The 23,368-nt window shown below is 41.3% G+C and overlaps 1 protein-coding gene across 4 annotated transcripts in view; it reads left to right on the forward strand.

Annotated features, from left to right (window-relative positions):
- RPH3AL (rabphilin 3A like (without C2 domains)) overlaps positions 1 to 23,368 on the forward strand; it is a 173,504-nt gene that overhangs the window by 66,153 nt on the left and 83,983 nt on the right. For 3 of the 4 annotated variants that reach the window (XM_074189162.1, XM_074189164.1, XM_074189163.1), the window contains exon 5: positions 8,993 to 9,079. The exons of the other annotated variant lie outside the window; for it this stretch is intronic. In XM_074189162.1, the coding sequence (XP_074045263.1) occupies positions 8,993 to 9,079 (87 nt within the window). The remainder of the gene's footprint in view (positions 1 to 8,992; positions 9,080 to 23,368) is intronic. 4 annotated transcript variants of the gene reach the window in all.

The raw sequence follows: 23,368 nt of genomic DNA on the forward strand, positions 1-23,368 counted from the left end.
CAGAAATATAGCTTTGTTTAAACTAGTGTTAAGCCCTCGGCTGAGAGGTGATGCTGTTATGTGGCAGGATGGAAGAAGATAATAAGCAGAAGGGGAGGACAAGCAAAGTGGAAAGCTTTCCATCTTTTTAAAATCAATGCAGCTTCATTCTTTTAAATTTTTTTTCCTTTTTTGAAATTGATTGGATCATACAGAGGTCATTAGAACTGGAAGAGACTTGAGAGATCAAGACCAATTCTCTCATCTTATTTTATTTTTTTAAATAATGAAAATCCACCCTGTCTTCCTTCTATTTCTCCCACCTGTCTCCCACCGGATAAGAAAGAAAAAACAAAACCCTTTTAACTAATGTGTATGGGTAAGCAAAATAAATTGGCCATGACCAAAAAACTGCTGTCGTCTTCTTGGTCCATCAAGAAGTGATGAGGCTCACGGATAAGATAACAGAGAACTGTCAGGAGATGGGGAGCCTATTTCATCATTATTTATCTGGAACTGTGGCTGGTCTTTGCAATAATTAGAATTCCTAGGCTTTTCAAACTTGTCTTTACAATATTATTGTTATTGTATAAGTTATTCTTCTGGTTATGTCACTTCATTTTACATCAGTTCATTCAAACCTTCCCAGATGTCTCTGCAACAATCATTCTTTTTTCTTTTTTAGTTTTTGCAAGGCAATGGGGCTAAGTGGCTTGCCCGAGGCCACAAATCTAGGTCATTATTAAGTGTCTGAGGTCACATTTGAACTCAGGTCCTCCTGACTCCAGGGCCTGTGCTCTATCCACTGCACCACCTAGCTGCCCCAACAATCATTCGTTCTTATAGACAATATTCCCTATTTGTAGACTGTAACTTGTTCAGCCAATCTGCAGTTGATAGGTACTCCCATGGCTTCCAATTCTTTGCCCTAACAAAAAGAGCTCCTCTAAGCACCTATTTTATACCTATGTGTCCTTTTCTTTCTTTGTGATATAGAGATCAAATGAGGTGGTATTTGTAAATCACTTAGCACTATGTCTTGCCCTTCTCAGGTTCTAGATAAATGCTAGCTTAGTTATTAGTACAGAGCAATAGTGATATCTCTGGGGCAGATGTCTTTGGGAACATACTTCCAAATTGTTTTCCAGGATGACTGGACCAATCCTCACCTTCATCAATAGTGCATGAATGTTTCTCTTTGCCCAGACCCCCTGCAACATTCATTGTTTTCCCTTTTTTTGTTAGCTTGGTCAATCCAACGTCATTCTCTCATTTTACAAAGAAGGAACATGAGACCTAAAGAGGGAAGTGACTTGTTCAAAAATCATGCAGTTAGTAAGTTACAGATTCTAGATTCGAACCCAGGTCGTCTGACTCTAAACCCAGTACCATTTCCACTATGCTACACTACCTTCTACAGTTTAGGAATTCCTATCCCATCAGACATTCACTTTTTAGTATAAACTACCTTCCAAAGCCAAGTGGAAATAGGTTTTTATTGCACCACAGATGAGGGATTTAGAACTGAAACCCTTGATGGCCTTGGAAGACATCCAGTCCTAGCCCCCTCCCCGCCTTGGGTAGATGAGGATCTGAGGCCTAGAAAGGAAGGTGTGACTTTCCCAAAGGCTGACGCTAAAAAATGACCCAACAGGGATTTGATCACAAATTCTTTGCCTCTGAAGGCCACCAGGTGGCACCAGAGTGTCCAGAGCGCGGTCCTGCAATTGGGAAGATTCATTTTCCCGAGTTCAAATCTGGCTCAGACGACACTTAGTAGCTGTGTGACCCTGGACTAGTCACTTCCCCTTGTCTGCCTCAGTTTCCTCATCTGTCAAATGAACTGGAGAAGGAAGTGGCATCTACTCTAGTATCTCTGCTAAGAAAACCCCAAATAGGGTCCCAAAGAGTTGGCCGTGACTGAAAACAACAGCCTCTAATTCTAGGAATATCTTCCTCTGTACTTTGTGTTCTTCTCCCTAAATGAATCTAACCGAGAACTGACTGTCCCTTGATATGGTAAAAGAACAGAGCAGGAAAGGGGGTTCTGGGAAGTCCCAGGTGTTCCCCTTAAACAGCAGGAGCCACTTAAACTGGAGAGTGTGCCAGGCGAGGGGATGCTTAGCATGCAGCTCATTCTCCAGGCTTGGGATCTGCCTGGGCAGGAGGGGCTGGCGAAGGGAACAGCCTGGTCCTTGGGGAGGCCGCCTGCTGTGCTGCTGCTCCGGGGGAAGACGAGAAATCTTGTTCTTGATAACATTTCCAGACGATCAATAAACCTCTGAACAGAGCAGCAGGGATGGGGGCAAGGGTAGGACTGCATTTCCCCAGAAGGAGATCTGCCTGGGAGAATGGGGCGGGGCACTTTCTCACCCTCCCCTCCCCTCCTTGCCCTCTCTCTTGGCCTGGAATTTTCCTTAAACTCTCTATTTTTTTTTAATCCTTGATCATAGAGCAGTAGAAAGGGGCCTGACCTCCCCTCTCTGGGGGCTGAGCTCCCTTCAGTTTGAGTGATTTGGTATTTGAAGATATTGAAGGCATTTGATGTCTTGGACACTGTGTCCTGGGAGCTTCAGACATAGTGAAGCCTTGACCTCTGTCCCCCCCCAAAAGCTTGTTCTGAGCCCTAATGAATGAGGGTGGGAAGGTCAGTCTTTATTTCCTTTCCTTTGTGTTTCAAAAAGTAATGTGTTTTTTGCCTTGGAAACTGAAAGGATCAGGGAGGCAGAAGAAAGGAAGGAAAGAAGAATTAGGAGTTCCCAGAAAGCTATTTTATCCCCTCCTATAATCATTCTATTTGAGGAAGCATCAGCTTTAGAGCTGGAAAGGACCCGGAAACCATGAGCAATTTCTTTATGTCGTAGAAGGAGGAAGGCAGGGCCTAAAGAGGGAACAGGACTTGGCCAAGGTCAATCAAGTAGAAGCAGAGACAAGATTTGAATTTAGGTCCTTGAACTCCAAATCCCAGTCTCTCCACAATAGAAGCCCTGCAAGCATAGGGCCGTCGTGGTAGAGTTCAGTTCAGTTCTGGGTGACACATTTTTAGGAAAAATAGATGAGGTGGTGAATGTCCAGAGTTCGGCTTGTCCAACCCTCTCATTCTCCAAAGATGGAACCTGAGGCATCAGAGATGAAGTGACTTGTCCAGAATCACACAGTTAATAAGTGTCAGGGGCTAGATTATAGCCCGGGTCTTCTCATCTCTCCCACCCCAGGCTTCTTTGGCAGGGCAGTTTTCATGTACCCCCTTCGGCACCTTGGGCAGGGCTATCCAGACATAGAACTGAGGTATAGGTCACCCCCCCTTTTGTGACTTGGGCAGATTGTCTTTAAACATTTTCATAACTGAATGATTTGTCATCCTTTGACCTATCTGCTGATGAGTCTTCCTGGATGGACAGATAACAGACAGCTCTGGTCCGGTGCTCTAAGACAGGATTTGAATACCAGGCTAAGATGTTGGAATTTTATCCTTTGAGTCATAAGGAGATTCATGGACAGGGAAATGATAAAGCTTGTGACTGTGGGGGATAGATTGGCTGGAGACAAGGAGACTTAGATGTGGTGATCAGTAATGGTATAGGGCAACTCTGAAAATCTTGCCTTTATTACTTAGTGCCGGAAGCCTTCAGCAAGTCAACCTCCCTAGACCTCAGTTTCCTCATTTAGAAAATTCAAAGTGTCCTCTCAAATCTTGTTTAGGGAGGAAGGAAAGAAGCAAGCATTTCTTAAGCCAGATACTGGACTAAATGCTTACAAATATCATTTCATTTGATCCCCACAACAGTCCTGAAAGATAAGGATTTTATTATCATTTTACAGTTGAGGAAACTGAGGCAGACAGGAGTTAAATGAATTGCCCAGGGGCACACAACTAGTAAGGGTCTGAGGCTGAATTTGAACTAGGATCGTTATAACTTCAGTCCCACATTAATACATTCTTCCACCTAGCTGCCTCTAAGTCTATGAACCTTCCATATACCAGAAATCTTTGTCTCTGTAGTTTAGTATATATTTTTTAAAAAGTCATGAAAATGGTTACTGAAGTGAGAATAAGGAGACCCAGGTTCGAGTTCCAGTTTACCCATTGTTTTGCTGTGTGACCTTGATCAAGTCACCTTCCCTCTGCTTATTTTTTTGTGAGGCAGTTGGGGTTAAGTGACTTGCCCAGGGTCAGACATGGTTAAATATCAAGTATCTGAGGTTGGATTTCAACTCGAATCTCATTGACTGTAGGGCTGATGTTTTGTTCATGCACTATCTCCCTTTTTTCCAGTTTTACATGTTTTTGTTTAATAAAACCACATATGTACAGGTCAAAAAGTTTGATATAGGGGCAGCTAGGTAGCACAGTGGATAGAGCACTGACCCTGAAGTCAGGAGGATCTGAATTCAAATCCGGCCTCAGACACTTAATTACCTAGCTGTGTGTCCTTGGACAAGTCACTTAACAACATTGCCTTTGCAAAAAAACCCAAAAACCAAACCAAAAAGTTTGATACACTCACCTAAACAAATAAATAAAGAAATAAGCAATCAAAACATATGTAGCAAAGTATAAACAATGTGAGTTATTTAAAAATTGCAAAATATGAACAATTATAAAGCATCCTTTGAAATGAACTTAAAAACATGTAAATAAGACATTCTGGTTAGTGGTTGAAGATGCCAAGTTTGTTTTCTTTATAAATGTAGGTTGTACTAAATCTCATAGATGAAGTCTTAGATTCTGTAATTGAGTTGCACATACAATGAAGACTAGACTTCTGAAATGGTGTGGTATTTCAATATTTATTTTCCAATCTTTATTTTTTGCTGCTGAGATTTTTCTTTATTTTTATCCATATGCACATGTATATCCACTCTATCCACTGCACCACCTAGCTGCCCCTCAATAGTTTTTTTAGCATTTTTTTTGAGGCAATTAGGGTTAAGTGGCTTGCTTAGGTTCACCTAACTAGTAAATATCAAGTGTCTGAGGTCAGATTTGAACTCAGGTGCTCCTGACTCCAGGGCTGGTGCTCTATGAACTGTGCCACTAGGCTGCCCCTGCCTTATAGTTTAGATCTCCCAACACTTGAAGATTAAAAATTAAGGTAGCAAAATGTTAAGTGATCCTTGAATTATGAAAATCCTCAGTTTCCCTAGATGTAAAAATAATTATATGAGCGAGTTATTTTCCATCCCAGACATTCTACTATTCTTGGATCCTCTTTTGTTGTTACAACAGCAAAGAGAAGCGAGTAGAGGGAGGAGAGAGACAGACTTATTACCTTGGGGCCAGGCTTTGAGATTCTATTCTCTTATCTAGAAGGAGAGGGAGGGCAGAGGGTCAGTTGGGCAGGCTTCTGTCTGATACCCAGCCTGCCCTGGTAGGACTTGGTGGGGATGGGGTCCTGACCTGCAGGGCCAGCTGTCACTGACATGGGCCTCTCTCCCATGCTGACATTGTACCCAGTCGCAGAAACACTGCAAAAAAAAAGAAGAACCCAGCTCCCTGTTCCTAGCACAGCCATAGTTCTTTGTTTTTAGAACAAATCAGATACTAAATAGATAAAAGCAGTTACAAGATTCAGTTTTATTCAGGGGAAAAGCATGGCCTCTGCATCTGGTCTAAATCATCCCTGCTGACAACTGAACCATGGGAGAGATGAGAACTTATCAGTCTCTTGCTGAGCTTCTCCGGCCTTCACATCCTTACCGATCTCTGCTCTCCCCATGAAAACAAATCAGATGCTCCCAGTGGGCAATGGTACATATTCTATCTGCAACATCCTATATATATAAGAAGTTAGCGGGGTAGGTTGGGGGGACCTGCGGTGGTCCTACATCTCCAGGAAGGAGGACCACCAGGAGCTTTTGAGTATAGGGTGGCTGAGATAGTATTAAATTTGGAATTGGGAGATCTGAGGTTGAATTCTTGCCCCCATATTTATGTGCTCATGGATATATGACTTAAACTTTTTCTATGACTCCACTTTCCCATATATAAAATGGAGCTATTTAGGAGCAACTTGTTGGCACAGTGGATAGAGCATGGGCCCTGGAGTCTGGAGGACCTGAGTTCAAATTTGACCTCAGACACTTAATAATTTACCCAGCTGTGTGACCTTGGCCAAGTCACTTAACCCCACTGCCTTGCAAGAAACCAAAACCAAATAAGTAAATAAATGGAGCTATTTATAGCTGAGATGTCTCTCCCACAGGGATGTTGTAAAATTCAAAGGAAATAAGGCATAGGAAGCAATTTATAGGTGTGGGAGAGTACTTTCAGCTGTTATTAGTTATAAGTGAGTTTTTTGAGGTTTGGGAAGGTTGTTGCTTTGTTGGTTTATTTATTGTCTATTCATTCACTTAATTATTTAGTTTTGGGTCTGAATTTAGGATTTCATCCATGGAAGGAAGTCTCAGAGAAAAAATTTCCTCTAACAGTATTGTATTAGAGTGTCACCTTGGGGCCCTGATGGCTTAAGTTACTTGCCCAGGGTCACGCATCCAGGATGGGTCACGGGGAGGATTGGAACTCAAACCTTTTAGATTCTAGGACATTCTACTTTCATCTCAGTCTTCTTAATTATTAATCTAGCCACCTATGGACTTGGGCATCAGAGGGAGAAAAATATCTGAACCCTTTCAGCTGCATTGCATTTATTTTAATGTGTGCATTTTCTTATGACTCCCTTCTGAACTATAAGGGAAAGGCAGTTTGTGATTGTTCACCCCCCCCCCCCCCCCCATAAAATCATCTCTTACATCTCTCTTGGCCAACACCTTGCCTCTGGTCCCTGTACAGGAGCTAATTCTGAGCCCTGAACCCCCTCCCTGGCCAACCCCAAATAACCTGTCCCTACCTTCCCTCCCAAGCCCTGGGAACCTGGGTCTCTGACATTTCAGTCTGGGGCGGGGGGGGGGCTGGCGTACCTGTCTGCTGCTCACAGGTTAAGTGACTGATCATGTCCCCCGGGGAGCCAAGATCCCAGGAACAAATGACTCCCTCTCTTCCCTTGGATTCTGCAGCTCACTGCACAGCAGACAGATGAAACTGTGGGACGTTCCCTGGGGGTGGAGGGGGAGGGGGGCTTTTTTCTTTCCTTCTTTTCTTTCTTTCTTTCTTTCTTTCTTTTTTTTTTTTTTTTTGCAAAAATCAGCATGAAATTAACTGGAGGGGAAAGGAGGCTAGTAGACATCACAGGTTACCTAGACCTCCTACTCCCAGGCTGATGATACTCAGACTAGGGGAGCCAAATAAGCTCTGGCCTTAGAGGTGAGAGTCCTGGGTTCAAATCTCAGCTTTTCCACTTTTAGTAAGTATGGCACTTAGCCTTTCTGTAAAGTGGACATTCTAATATTTGTCCTGCCTGAGGAGAGGCACCAATTAGGGGGAAAGGGAGAGTCCTGGGTTTAGATCCAGGCTCTGTTACCTTTGTGGCAGAGTTATGAAGGCAGGTCACTGGCTTTAGCAAGTGTTAGAGGTAAAACTTTAAACTGGAAAGGGGTATGTGTGTGTGTGGTATCTGAGGACCTGGGTTTGAATCCCAGCTCTGCCACTTTCTTACTTCTGTGACCTTGCCCGATGACTTTTACCTCTCCGAGCCTCAGTTTCCTTATCTGTAAAAAATCTAATTGGAGGACTTTGGGTCCTTAAAACCCTAAACAGTCTGATTCCAGACACCTTTCCAGAGTTATTCCATATCATGCTTTTCACAAACTCTACTTTCTACCCAAACTCTCCTGTTTATTGTTGTCTGTGTATTCCAGTCCATTTCCCTTCTCCAGTCCTTTGTCTCAGCTGTCCCTATGCCTGGAAAACCCTCCCTTCTGCCCTCTTCCTCTTAGAATCCTTAGCTTTCTTTAAGACCCAATTTAGGACCCTCCCCCTCACTTGTTATTTCCTTTGTAATTATTTTCACTTTTATTTAGATGTGTTATATATTGTTTTTGCAAATAGAATATAAACTTCTTGAAGGCAGGAACTGTTTCATTTCTGTCTTTGTGGTCCCAGTGCCTATCGCAGAGCTTGATCTGGGTAGGGAATTCCCAGGGAGGAAATTCCCTCTATTGGTGCAGATCACCACTCTTTCTATAACTTCAGAGTTCAGAAAGTTGCCTGAGAAGGCACTGAGAAGTCATAGGATTGAGAAGTGCTGTAGGGTTAATACAACCCCATGAGGAAAGGAAGTGACTTGCCCAAAGTCACTACTCAGGCAGCAAGTATCAGAGGTAAGAGCTTGAGCCCATGTCCTTCAACCCATGTCTAGAATGAGTGCTCTTCCACTGTACCCCTCTGGTCAAAGGTCACTAGTCATCATGTATCAGAGAAGCAGGATTCGAACCCTGGATTTGAAACTAGGATTTGAACTTCCTGACTGCAAGGCTAGCTCTCAACAGCTATACTATGATGTCTGACACATCATAGGCCCTTAATAAATGCTTATTCATTGGTTAAATGGTTTCCCATTCCATTAAAAGAACTCAGTTGACTCAGACAAGAATTGCCAAACAGACCCAAGTGGTCCAACAAAAATGAAATATAATTGGAAAATATTTAACAATATTTAAATAAATAAAATGAGAATACAACATAATGTTAATTTTTTGCAACATAAATAATGTTAATATGTGGCCCACAGAGATCCATTTCCATTTGATTTTGACACCCCTGGTCTTGGATCTCGGAGGTTTCTTCTGGCTCCATATTTTATGGTTCTTTGGCTGAGATCATTGATTTGAAAGTCCCTCAATATTCAGAAACCTTTGCAACTCTACAGAATGATGGTGATCCTTGTTTGCATTATATGATATTATTATATAATTATTATTAATAAGCAAACCAAAGACCCCCCCGCAACTTCACAGGATTCAAAAACAATTCTCTGATGAGACTGAGAGCCCAGAAAGTACTTACATTTCCTATCTTCTCTCTCTCTCTCTCTCTCTCTCTCTGCCTCTTCTGTCTCTATCTCTCTGTTTCTCTCTCTTTGTGTCTCTCCTTCTCTCTCTCTCTCTCTCCTAGAAAGTCTGCACCAAATGTGGGATTGAGACATCTACCAGTCAGAAGCGGACTCTGTGGTTGTGTAAGATTTGCAGTGAGCAGAGAGAGGTAGAGTATCCAAGGGGGCTCTGAGGGCCAGGGGATGCCACCTTTTGCTCATGACACTGGGGCCCAGATTCAGTGAAGGGTGGGTTGGGTGAGGTAGGGGCTGGGCTGGGGGACTTAGGTTGGGGATGGGTGGGGAAAATCTGCCCCAAATGCACATTTCTAAATCAGGGAGGGTGCCAGTGGGAGTCTAGGTCACTGGCATTTCTTCCCAGCAGCCTGGTTCCTTGAGGACTGCCAACCTGGGGACCTCCAACACAGAATCCTTCCTTCTATTGCCTCCCAGAAAAATATGTGTTATTTATGGAAGGAATGAGTTCATGTCATTTGAGGAGCAGTTGGAGGAATGCGGTAGAGGGGTGTTTAATCTTGAGAAGAGAGTATTGGGCTGGGAGGGGATGGAACATGAGAGCTGTTTTCAAGTATTTGAAGGGTAGTCAAGGCAGAAAAGGGGTTAACCTTGTTCAGTTTGACCCCAAAGAGCAGAACCAGAGGTAATGGTTGGAGGGAGTCGTAGAGAGGCCAATCAAGGCTTGATATTATGGAGAAACTTCCTGACAAGAGTTGTTCCAAATGGATTTGGGTTGCCTCAGCAGGGTGTTGGTTGAATATCTCCTTGGAGATGATCAAGCAGATGCTGGATGACCAGTCATTGGGTATGTTCTGGTGGGGATTCCTTTTGTGGATGGATTGGACCTCCAACACAGTTGCTATCCTTCTGTTGCCTCTCAGTAAAATATGTATTATTTATATCATATGGGGAGCAATTGGAGGAATGGGGTAGGGGATGTTTAGCCTTGAGAAGAGAATACTGGGGGGGGAGGCCTACAAAAGTCACTCCCAAGTCTCAAAATGTGTGATTATGGCTATTGACTTAAGGAGCATAGAAATGGAATGGACAGTCTAGCTTAAAGACTAAGTGTCACAGTAGATAGAGCACTGGCTCTAGAGTCAGGAGGACTTGAGTTCAAATCCAGATGCAGACATTTAATTATCTAGCTATGTGACCTTGGGCAAGTCACTTAATCCCATTGCCTTGTAAAAATAAAAACAACAAAAAAAGACTTCAAGGCAGACATGGCCTTATGCCAGTGAATGACTCGGAGTAACTGATCTCAGAGATGCAACATAGACTGAACCCCATTGTAGACCCTGGGTACAGGGGCATTATATTCCAGTAGCATACAAAATAGGCCCAGATATACATACTCACTCACATACACCTCACCTCGGAGACACCTATGCCTCAACTTCTTTCTTTAATTTTTTTAGATTTTTTTTTTTTTGCAAAGCAATGGGATTAAGTGGCTTGTCCAAGGCCACACAGCTAGGTCATTGTTAAGTGTCTGAGGCTGGATTTGAACTCAGGTCCCCCTGACTCCAGGGCTGATGCTCTTTCCACTGTGCCACATAGCTGCCTCTCAACATCTTTCTTTAGTCTCCAAAAGAACAATCAAGAAAATCCATAATCCAAGGGACATAGGAGGACATAGAATGCCTAAAAGCCTCACTTGGTATCACTCCCTCCTTCAAGTGTACTTTTCTGCAACCTGTAGAATATCACAAGTGGTGCACAGTGGATAGAGCACTGGACTTGGATTCAGGAGGATGGGAGTTTGAATGTGACCTCAGACACTTGCCACTTACTAGCTGTGTGACCTTGGGCAAGTCACTTAACCCTGATCACCTCTCATCCAGGGCCATCTCTAGTTATCCTTATTCATATCTGGCCACTGAACCCAGATGACTCCAGAAAAGAAAGTGAGGCTGGTGACTTAGCACAGACCCCCCCCCCCCCCAACCACTCAAATCCAATCCGTGTGCTTGTCATGGCATCACCTCCCTGATGTTGTGGTCTTCTTTGAAAAGAAGGGCAAACATCATTATACCAGCTGTGTTCCCAGCTATCCTGGCTACTTTAGCCAGCCTTGGAGAAGATGCTGCCCCACAGAGTGGCGTCCCCCAAACCATGTTCACCCCCGGTGTTCTTTTCCTCACATTTAATTTTCTTATCTGTAACATGGAGATAACAGCCACCCCTACTTCCCAGGGGTGTTGAGAGGATTAAGTGAGCTAATAATTGTAAAGCAAGTTGCAAATCTTAAAAACTCTAGATAAATACTAGTTGCTGTCATTATTATTCTTTCTGGAACCGAGTCCCATTATGGGTCTCCCACCTCCATAACTCATATAGGCAGTCATAGAGGCTGAAACAACAAGACTGTGGATGCCTGGGGACCCCAAAACTTGAGGCACAACTGTGTTCTTGATTCTCCTAGACGATGGGATGGTGCTGCTGACCTTGTAGACTGAATTCAAATCAGGCCTCAGACACTAACCATGTGACCTGGGCAAGTCACCTCACTCTGTGGTCTGTACTTCAGTTCCTTCAGCTTTAAAAAGGGGGTGATAATACCACCGAACTCCCAGGGTTGTTGTGAGGATCCGATGAGATACTATTTATAAAGTGCTTAGCATAGGGTCTGGCACATAGCAGGTGCTGTCTAATTGCTTAGTTTCCCCTTCATTCCTCCCTCTTCTTTCCTTTCTTTCCTCTCTTTGCTCCTCCATCCCTTCCTCTGTTCCCTTCCTCTTTTCTTCCCTCCCTTCCATCCTCCCCCCTTGCTCCCCTTTCTCTTCCTTTCTTCCTCCCTTCTTTTCCACCTTTCATTTTTTCTTTGTCTTTCTTCCCTCCCTCCTTTTCTCTTTCCCTTCCTTCCTTTGTCCTTCCCTTCCTCCCTCTATTCCTCCCTCCTTTCCTTTCCTTTCCTTTCCTTTCCTTTCCTTTCCTTTCCTTTCCTTTCCTTTCCTTCCCTTCCCCTTCCCCTTCCCCTTCCCCTTCCCCTTCCCCTTCCCCTTCCCCTTCCCCTTCCCCTTCCCCTTCCCCTTCCCCTCCCCTTCCCCTTCCCCTTCCCCTTCCCCTTCCCCTTCCCCTTCCCCTTCCCCTTCCCCTTCCCCTTCCCCTTCCCCACTTCCCTCCTTCCCCCTTCCCCTTCCCCTTCCCCTTCCCCTTCCCCTTTCCCTTTCCCTTTCCCTTTCCCTTTCCCTTTCCTTTCCCTTTCTCCCTCCCTCCCTTCCTTCCTTCCCCACTGAAGCTGCTTGGTAGACTCCTCCATCCCAGGGGACCTGGCCTGTTGTGAAATACAAAGTTGGCCACATCCTCTTCATGGATCTGGCTGAGAGAATAACAATGATGCCACACTTTATCGATACAAAGTCCATCCACACTTATTTCCCCTTTTTCTTTAAAGTCATCGTGGCAATGATATGAGTTATTTGGGGATTTGTCCTTGGGTCCTCAAAGCCCACCATAGACCTGGCACATAGTGGGCACTTAAAGACTTGTGGGTTGATTGGCTTGTTGTTGATTGATTGGACTAGGAAATCTCTGAACTTTTAGCTTCTGGCTCCGATGAGTAAATAAATCAAACTTGGAGAAAATGAGTTGTCCTTAACACAGTGAGTCAGTGGTCATCACTCAATGGAAACCCTCTATTTTATCTAAAATAAAACTCCTGATGTTTGGATGTTTTATATTACTTTCATTTTTAGATATATTCTCCTCCCCTTCTAATTTCACCCCTATTCTCAACAAAACTTGCAAAAATCCCTGATTTCCAAGAGTCCATCTCTTTCCTCATTCCCACTGCCTCTGACTTTTAAGGATCCTAGTTCTTCAGCCAACCTTGGAAAAGAGTCTGTAACAATGAGAGATAGAGGAAAAATGCATTGGGCAAAACCAGCCAAGACATGGATGGCATTTGTGGGCATGTGAGAGTATCCCACCTTTGCCAGAAAGAGAAAGGCATGAATTTTTTTCAGCTCTTCATCAGGACCAATCATAGTCATTATCATTGACTGGCATTGTTTTTTGTTTATTTATTTTAGAACCCAGCTTTCTCTACCTTCCAGTATTCCAGGTATCCTCTCACACACACATATCAATCTTGAAGGTTTGCTAAGCACTTTCAGCTATGTTATGTCATTTGATCCTCATAGCAACTCTGGGAGGTAGGTGTTATAAATTTTTCTCCTTTTACAAATGAGGAAACTGAGGCACAGAGTGGTTAGTGATCTGTGCAGTCAGCCACCAAGTATCTGAGTTAGGATTTGAACTCAAGACTTGAATGCAATTCTGCACTCAATCCACTGTACCATCTCAATAATAAATGGATAACCACTTATCAGACATATGGTAGAATGACCCTTGGCCTAGTAATGACCTAGATGGCCGCTGAGCTTCTTTCTGACTCATGAGATTCTGGATGATTTTGTGATACCTTGTAAAATATAAAGAAAATAAAACGATATTGTAATACAATTTTCTAATTATTTTTAAAAGCAAGTTCACAATCTTTGGGTTAAGATCCCCTGTTCTTGGATAAACCATATGACTCCCAAATTTGGCATTTAAAGCTCTTCCCCATGTGGCTTCCTCCTCCCATTCTAGGTAGGCATATTCTAAACATACTGGCTTACTTACTATTCCCTCTAACTCACTTTTCCTTCCATCTCCTGCCTCCTAGCCTTTGCCTGGGCTGTCCCCTGTGCTGAGTTTGCATTCACTACCTCCTCCTTCTCATGACTCAGAACCTAGACTAGAGGAAGCCTTTCCACACCCTTCCCCAGATGAATATAACTTCTCTGGACCTCAGTTTCTTCCTCTTTAAAAATGAAAGGATTGAACTAGATGACTTCTAAGGTCCCTTCTGACTCTGTACATCCAAACTTGTGATTTCATCTACTCTCCAGTTTCTAGCACAGCTCCTCATTCAGTTTTTGTTCTTGACGTTCAGTCGTGTCTAAACTCTTCATCCTGATTCAGAGTAAACATTTAATAAATGGTGACCAGTGAGCCCTGCTATCTGGGAGACTGAGACTGAGGCTTGAGCTCCTTGGTGCTGAGACCATGGGACTGGAAGCCTCCACTTAAGACCAAAATGGGAAACTCCCAACCTAGTCAGAGTGAGGCCTGCCCATGAATAGGCAAGGTACTTCCAGGCTGGGTGATATAGGAAGGTATGTTTATTTTTACAGACCCAGTCTTTAAGAATAAACCAATGATAAATGGTGTCCCTCTATGACCAACTAGATTCTTGAAAGTTGTTTTTAATTATTATTAAATTTTAAAAATAAACATAATAAAAATTATTAATTTTAATAAAATAAAATTTTATTAAAAAGAGACTAGGTTCAAAAAGCAAAAACAGAACAAACCAATAAAAACCAAAGCAAATACAAATAAATAAATGTCCTTTGGTAGTCACATTGACTCAGTGTGCAGTCCTATGAAATTCCAGGGGGACTAGGAAATTTTTTTTCCAATTTTTTTTATCCCTTTCTCTCCAAGTAGGTGTTAAATAAATTCCTTTGGGATTGAAATGAAATTTATTACCAGTAGCTTACTTTCCCAGGTTCTCAAAAGTATTTGCACTTTTCAGAGTGTCCTTTTAAAATGCAAATGATTGGGAGAGGGATCACACCTAGAACTGTTCTCCACTAACACCTTGAGATTGGTTAACTGCTGGCAGAGGGGATGCTGAGAGAGGGTCAGGGAAAGGTGATTGGGAGAGGCTACCCTGGTTGCATCCACCACCTTGCTGGGCTTCATGTAGTTCTCCCCACTTCCATGCCACCACCATTGGTGATTGAATATTACCGTTAGCATTTAATAATAGTAGTAAAAATGACAAACATCTCTAGAGTGCCTACTATGCAACAGACACTGTGCTAAATATTTTATAAATATCTCATTTGATCCCTGGGAGGTAGGTACTATTTTGTTGTTGTGATGTTTTCAATTATATCTAATTCTTTGTAACTCCTGTTGGGGTTTTCTTTGCAGAGATAGTAGTTTGCTGTTCCCTTTTCCAGCTCATTTTACAGATGAAGGAACTGAGCCTACAGGGTTAAATCACTTGCCTAAGATCACATAGCTAGTAAATGAAACCAGATTTGAGCTCAGGAAGAGGAGTCTTTATTCACCATGTCACTTAATTGCCATTGTTATCCCCATTTTACATTTGAGAAAATGAAACAGAGGTCAAGTGATTTGTCCAAAGTCTCATAAATAATAAATCTCAGAGGCTAGATTTGAACTCAGGTCTTCCTGACAGGTATTCTATCCACTATATCACCTAGCTTCCCCCATGTAGTAGAAAATATGAGTTTCTTATGGGCAATGACTATTGGGGACTCCTTCTATGTATGCAAGTTTTTATAACATACTCTTAGAAAGCTTCCTGGGGTAATGAGAGGTTTAGTGACTTGTCCAGGGTCACATACTCAATATATGTCAGAGGTGAAACTTGAAGCCATGCATTCCTGGCTAAGGCCCTAACTCTATGCTATACCAGACATGGACTTTACCCTAAAACTGAAAAACTTAAAATACAGGGTTAAAACAAAATCAACAGAAAGTATAGATTAGACTTGAAGTTTTATTCTCTGGGATTTATCATCTAAACTTTAAGGTGGAGGCTATTATGAAAAATAAACACCATGAATTGGGAAAGAATTGGATTTTTATGGAAAAACAGAGAATAGAGAAAATCATTAACCTCCTAAGTAGCTTAACCAGGAAAGTTGCACCATATCTATGCCCAAAACTGCTCCTATAATACTATCTGATCTCTTGTTGTTTCTTCCTGGCAGGACTTGTCTCCCAGCATCCTAATCATTGTCCTCCTGAATTTGTAGCATAGCTTAAGATACCTAGGAGTTCTAAATTCTTGCTAGTTTGGTAAGATGACTGATAGGAAGGCTGAGGACTCTTTAAAGAAATCAACCAGGATTTTCATTTTGAGAATGCTATGCTTTGACAGCACTTAATAAATGCTTTTTTTGGGATGGATTGTATAGAGTGGCATCTACCCATCCTGAGAAAGAACATGATCTGTTCCTTACTGCCCAGGTACACCTGTCTCCTTATGGTGTGCTAACGCCTGGAAAAAATCCAGGAAAAAAAACCAAAGGAGATTTAAAAAAAAAATTGTAAATGCCAAGAACCAATTGGTTTGTGTCTTGCCACCGTGGCCTTACATACTCTGTGGCCTGGCTAATTTGGAATCTCAGAGGCCAGAATGAGCTTGCTTTCTCAGCTGGGCAGAGACAATGCCCCTTTTGTACATGGGCGTTCCACTCTACTAGGCCCTACATATTGTGAGTCTGCTGCACATGCCTCAGTGATGTTGCGGCTGGTTGAGTGTTTGTGTGTATCAAAGCCAGTCTATTCCTCTTGTCTATTTTCTTTTCCATGTCAGGGTAATTGGTTTTTTTCCTTTAGATGCCCCCCCCTCAAAAAAAACTAATCAAAAAGTAGAAATAGCTTAACAGGAGAGCATTTTAAAATGTCAGATTCTAAGTATTACATGTAGCTGTTTCTGTGATAAAAATTTGGAGCTCTGTCTGCTAGCATCAGCCAAGATCCTAAATGGAAGAACTCAGATTTCTGATGAAAATTCTTATAATTTGTCTGCCAAGGCCTCTTATCTCCTTTTCCTCTTGGCTCTTCAGTTCTGCCATCTCCTGTAGTAATTATGAGTATTCCCCACTCCCCTTCCCCCAAGCAAATGAATCCAACCCTGCTGGAAGTTCCCAGGATGGCTAGGTTGACACTTGCAGTCTACTTTATACATCTTTCAGTTACAACATGAGTGGGACCCAGGCAAGTCCCCCCCCCCCCATACCCAGCTCTGTCTGGGAGCTTCCCTTGATGAGTTTAGGAAAGAACTGAGCCTCTGAAGGAAGTGGTCCTGCTTTTGATGCTTATTCCCTTTGTGACTCTGGGCAAGTCAATCAACCTCCCCAGCCTCACTTTCCTCATCTGTCAAATGGGTGGGGTGGGACTAGATCACCTCTGAGATTCCTTCTGGCTTCAGGGCTAGTAACTCATGAACCTAATGAGGAAAGACATTATTTAGGAGAGCCACATATACCACAGACCAGCCCTGGGGCAAATGGTAGCTGACCACCAGGGATCGTGCCACTGAGAAGAAGATAGTGGCAGAGGTACTAGTGCTGGACTTCTGGTGGAGAAGCATCTTGCTTCCTATTTTAAGGAATGATGTTTGCCTTTTAAGAGTATGGCATAATATAGTACAGTGGGTAGGAAGTCAGCCTCAGAGATGGGAAGATCCGAGTTCAAGTGTTGCCTCTGATATAAACTGACTTTGTGACCCTGGACAACTCTCATTTCCCCAGGAAATTGTGTAGAGAGGTGCCGACCTGCATAGGTAAGAGGAGGTTCTTCATTGAGAGTCCTTTATACCAGTGCAATTACAGATTCATTCTCATCTCTAATCCAGTCTTGCTAATTACTATTAGTTTTGTTTTGTTTTGGTTTTGTTACTAAAAGACTATAAACTATTAGGATTCTTTAAATTCTGTACCCTGAGACAAATCGCCAGTTGCACTTACCTAGTTATGGCTTCATTAGTTGTACAGTTTTCTCCCCACCTTTCTCCCTTCATGTTTTTTAGAGGAAGAATTGTGAAACCATGAAAGCACTAGTTTTATCTTCACCAGTCTTCAACAGCTTTCTCTGTTCAACAGTTGTTCAACAGCAACTCTGAGGCCTTTTGCTCCATTAACTAAAAAAACAAAACAAACTAAGTTGTAAGGTTACTGAATGAATGAAAAAGATTTTTTTTCAGGGCTTACTCTAGAGCAGGCTCAACTGAGGATGAGTACTGAGGATATGAGCATAAGTAAGCAAGCAAGTCCTAGCCCTCACTTACTTTCTAATAGAGAAAGATAACATAGAAAGAGGAACAAGCAATGAAGAGAGAAGTGTCCATGGCTGGGAAGTGCACCATGGGCTGAGAAGGACAGGATTGTGTGAAAGCTCATGAATCAGAGTTTTAAGGCCATTGGGAGGAAGAGAAGACTAGTTTGTGGCATCCATTCTAGGCAGTTGTTACAAGATCAACTTGCTCATTCCTGGGCTCTCTTCTCAGTCAGTGAATCTTTTGTTGTTGTTTGTTTTTGTTTTTGCAAGGCAGTGGGGTTAAGTGACTTGCCCAAGGCCACACAGCTAGGTCATTATTAAGTGTCTGAGGCTGGATTTGAACTCAGGTCCTCCTGACTCCAGGGCCAGTGCTCTATCCACTGCACCACCTAGCCACCCCAAGGGTCAACATTTTGCTTGCAAAATAGAATGGATAGAGTTGCAGTCAGATATGCAACTTAAAGAAAAATTTGTTCGAGATTCTTTATTGGACTTTTATAAGTCATACCTGCCTAAAGAACTATCTAACATTTCGTGAACTTATTTGTTCATCTTGTCACTTTGGGGCAGTACATATATTTGGGGGTAACCTTTTTTCCCTTTATGAAGCATACAAAACATAAAAATAGAAAAAAAATCAGGTGACTCTCCTGAAAATATTGTTCCCTCACTACAAGCTCTATCAAACCAGACATAGATGTCTTGGTATCAAAAAAGGAAGCTCAGTATTCACATTAAAATGGCATGTCTTATTTTTTATTTAAAAAGTAAATGTTTTATTATTATTATTATAATCATTTTTATCACATTATTACATTTTATTATACTTTATTACATTATTACATTTTGTTATACTCATTGATAATGTTACATTGTCACCATAAATAAATATTAAATTATATATGTGGCCCTTGACAAGTTTTTGTTAGGTTATGCAACCCGGAAGAACTAAAAGGTTGAATGTTCATGCTCTAAACGGCTGCTGAGTGAGTGCAGTGTATAGAATGTGCTGAGTTCCAATCCTCCCTCAGATGCTCATTAACTATATGACCTGGGCAAGTCACCTACCCTTAGTTTCCTCATCTGTGAAATGAAGATCTTCATAGCATTTACCTTACAGGGTCATTGTAACAATCAAATCAGAGAGTAATAATAGTAATAATAATAATGGCTAACATTTATATAGCACTTAAAACTTTGTGAAGAATGTGCATATTTTGCAAATCTTAAAGGAATATAAAAATGTCAGCTATTAAAAAAACCCTTTTTGCACTATGGTATTATTCATGATTCTATGTATGGTGGAAGTGACTTGAGAAATGAGATGGAATTAATTCAGGAAGATTCCACAGAGGAACTGAAAATGGGATGAGATTTCAAAGGCATTTGAGTTTTTTTCTCTTCATAAAGTTGATTGGCCCCACAGACCAATCAAGGATGTAGTTAGATAGTTATTCATATGACAAAGACCCCAGGGTTTTTGATGATGCTTATAAGCTCAACATGAGTCATCAGTGGGACCTGGCAGCTGAAAAATGCCACGTAAACTGAGACCTCTTTGATAGACTCATAGCAGCCAAAGACGTAAGAGATGATGGTTCTATCCTCCTTTTCTCAAGGCAGACCACATCTGGAACAGTTGCATCTAAGCCTGGGGGAGGGAGGGCACATATGTGTTCCCAGAGGAGGTTAATAAGGATGCTGAAGGACTTGGCAGTTCCTTGTAGAGGTTGTTTCATTTTTTGTATTAATAAAATCTATATTGCCTTGCTTATTAATGTATGTTGAGGGAGATGGAGTGATTTTGCTTGGAAACAAAATTCTGTGATGGCAGGTTCTAGGAGAGGGCATGTTGAACCAGGAAAGATTTAGATGGGACTGGATTATTACATTTGAGTAGCTGAAGGGCTATTAAGAAAGAATAAGACTCATCGAGTGTGCTTCCAGAGTGCATAATTAGGATGAATGGCTAGAAATTAGAGAAGACTTTTGCTCATTGGAAGAGATGTCCAAAGCAAAATTTAAGCCTTGTGAGATAATGAGTTCCTCATCAAAGGAGATAGCTACAGGCAAAGAACTAGACTTGATGGCCTCGGATCCTGGTCCTCTTACAAACACTGAGCAAACCAGTCTATGCTTCCAACCTATTCCTCAAGTTGAATAGAAATGTGTATGAGGGATGTAGTTATACCTTAGCGGGGAGTATGGAGCATTTGTAACAGAGTGAGACAAATTTAGTCCTTATGATCTTTCATGAAGAGGCAAGAAAGGATACTTCATTTGGAGAAGATGGTGCATCTGAAGAGGCAGATATACTTCAACTGGAAGAGATAGGACCATATACCTCTTACGAGCTATCTTATGAGCAAAATATCATGCTGACTACTAGGAAAGATGCAAAAGTTTAGCTAAGGCATGTCCCCCTACCCTCAAGAGGACAACCACTAACCTATGAAGATAATTATACTTGCCAATATTACATATGACTTGGAAACAAGCATTACAATTAAGCCCTTTCCATGTACCAGATCTGTGCTTTATAATTACTATCTTATTTCATTCTCCCCACAATAATCTTGTGAGGTAGGTTCTATTATTGTCCCCATTTTACAGTTGAGGAAACTGAGGCAGACAGGTTAAGCGACCTACCCAGGGTCAAACCACAAGTATCTGCATTTAAACTCAAGTCTTCCTGACTCTAGGCCCAGTACTCTACCCACTGCATCACTTGGTTCTTCCTTTAGAGGCTCAAAAGCTTAATATGAGTTAGAAGCAGAAGGCTGTTGCTGAGGAACTGGGCTACTTTCTGGAAGAGGCATCATTTCATAGGGAAATAGGATTCGGAACTAGAAGGAATCTTGATGATCAGCTGGACTAACCTCCTTATTTTATAGTAGAAGAGCATATCTTATTGACCTAACCCTGTATGTAATTTTGCAAGCACCTTGCATGTAATTTTAGTTTGAAAATTAAATTCTTGCCCTTTCTTCTTGCACTATCCACTGAGCCACCTACCTGCCAGCAGATGAGGGTGGGGTAGGCAAAAATGTCACCTTCCCAGACTTTTTTTACTTGCAAGTTTACAGTAAATTTCTTACTGGATATAACCTCTTGCCTTTTAAAACAGCAATAATAGACTTAAAATGTTATTTATAACAATTTTGAGGCTTCTTCTCCTTCCTGCCCCCCATTTGCCCCTTTCCCTCATGTGCCACACCTATGACCTTAGGCCTATAAATGTTCACTGAGGAGCAGGAGCAAAGCAAAGTCTCTCTAAATGAAAGCAAAGCAGTGGATCCATAGTTGTGGAACAATATTAGCCATTGTCAACAATAAAACATCCTTGTTTGGGAGACATGGTATGGTGGAAAGAATACCAAGACCTAGATTCCAATCTCACCGAGAATGCTTACTGTGTATAAATCACTTTCCCTCCAAGGAATGGGGTCTCAGTTTTCTCATCTGTCAAATGAGAGAGTTAGACTAGATGGTCTCTGAGGTCCCTTCTAGATCTGTGATCAGAGGAGTTTGAATCCCAATTCTGACACCTGTGTGTCTTTGGACAATTTAATCTTTCTAAGACTTCATTTGCTCATTTGTTGGGTTAGACTAGATGACTTTTATTTAATCTGTCAGTCAGTAATAAAAATTAAATGCCTGCTATATAAAGGGTTACGTACTGACCCAGTAATGGTATGGACAGTTTTATAATTCTATGGACATCATTCTCCAGAATGACTAGACCAGTTCACAACTCCACCAACAGTGCATTAATACCTATTTGACCTCATCCCCTCCAGCATTTATTATGTCTGATAGGTGTGAGGTGGTGCCTTATAGCTGTTTTAACTTACATTTCTCCAATTAAGAGTGATTTAGAGTATTTTTATATGATTATTGATATTTTTTATTTCTTTTTCAGAAAACTGCCAGTTTTTATCCCTTGACAATGTGTCAATTGATGAATGGTTCTTTTATATATTTGAGAAAATGAGACCTTTATTAGATAAACTTGTAAAATTTTTGATATTACTTCATAGTCTACATTATCAAAATATAGTTTTCCTGAGTATCTCTTTTAATTCAGTCTGTTTTTTTCTTTGCTTTATCTGAGATCAGGTTACCCCCATTAGATTCTATTCCAGCACCTTATTTTTACTTTGTGTTTTTCTCTGTTTCAAGCATGTCTCTTATAAACAACATATTGTTGGATTCTGGTTTCTAATCCATTCTGCTATCTACTTCCATTTATTGGGTGAGCTTATCCCCTTCTCATTCGTAATATGATTACTTTGTATTTCCCTCCATCCCATTTTCTTGTGTTTATTCTCTTTTGTATTACTATTCTTCTTCAAAAGTCTATTTTGCTTCTAATTAATGCTTCACTTATCTGCCCTTTCTTTTAACATTCCTGCTACCTTTTTCTTATCCCTCTTTTAATTTCCCTTTTAAGTAAAATAGAATTCTTTGCATAACTGAGAGTGTACATATACATACATACACATATATTTATTTTTCTTCCTTTTTTGATCATTGCCTACTCACTCCCCCATTTCCCCTCCATTGTAAAAGTTCTTTCTTCTGTGCCTGTTTTATGTGAAATAATTTTCCCTATTCTTCCCTTCCCCTCCTCCCAGTGCATCCTCTTTCTTGCCTCTTCACTTTTTTCTTTTGGGGATCATTCCAACATAATCAACTCACATTCATGCAACACATGTCTATGTAAACTCCTTTTAACTGGGCTAATAATGATAAAGAGTTCTTAGTAGTTACATGTATCATTTTCCCATTTGGGATGTAGATAGTTAACCTTATGGAGTCCTTATGGTTACTCTTTCATGTTTACCTTTCATGCTTTCCTCAAGTCTTTTGTTTGAATATCAAATGTTCTATTCAGTTCTGGTCTTTTCATTAGGAATGCTTAAGAGTCTGCTATCTCATTAAATATTTTTCCCCCCTGAAGAATTATTTTCAATTTTACTGGATAGCTTGTTCTTGGTTGTAATCCTAACTGCTTTGCCTTCTCGAATATCTCATTCCAAACCCACTGCTCTATTAATGTGAAAGTGTCTAAATTTTGTGTGATCCTGACTGTGACTCCATGATATTTGAATTATTTCTTTCTGGCCCCTTGTGATATTTTCTCTTTGACTTGGGAGCTCTGGAATTTGGTATAATATACCTGGGAGTTTTTGTTTTGTAATTTCTTTTGGGGTGATTACTGGATTCTTTCTATTTCTATTTAACCCTCTAGAGCTATGATACCAGGACAGTTTTCCTTTATAATTTCTTGAAATATGACTTCTACATGTTTTTGGTCACAGCTTTCATATAGTCCAATAATTCTTAAATTATCTCCCCTCAATCTATTTACCAGGTCATTTTTTTCTGATGAACTATTTCACATTTTCTTTTACTTTTTCATTTTGACTTTGTTTTATTGTTTCTAAATATCTTTTGGAGTCATTAGTTTCTGGCTGTAATTCAACAGCTAACGAATGATTTTTTTGAGTGAATTTTTGTACCTCCTTTTCCTTTGGCCTAGTCTCTTTTTAAGGAATTTC

The sequence above is a fragment of the Macrotis lagotis genome, chromosome 5, assembly GCF_037893015.1.
Source record: "Macrotis lagotis isolate mMagLag1 chromosome 5, bilby.v1.9.chrom.fasta, whole genome shotgun sequence".
Classification (NCBI taxonomy): Eukaryota; Metazoa; Chordata; class Mammalia; order Peramelemorphia; family Peramelidae; genus Macrotis; species Macrotis lagotis.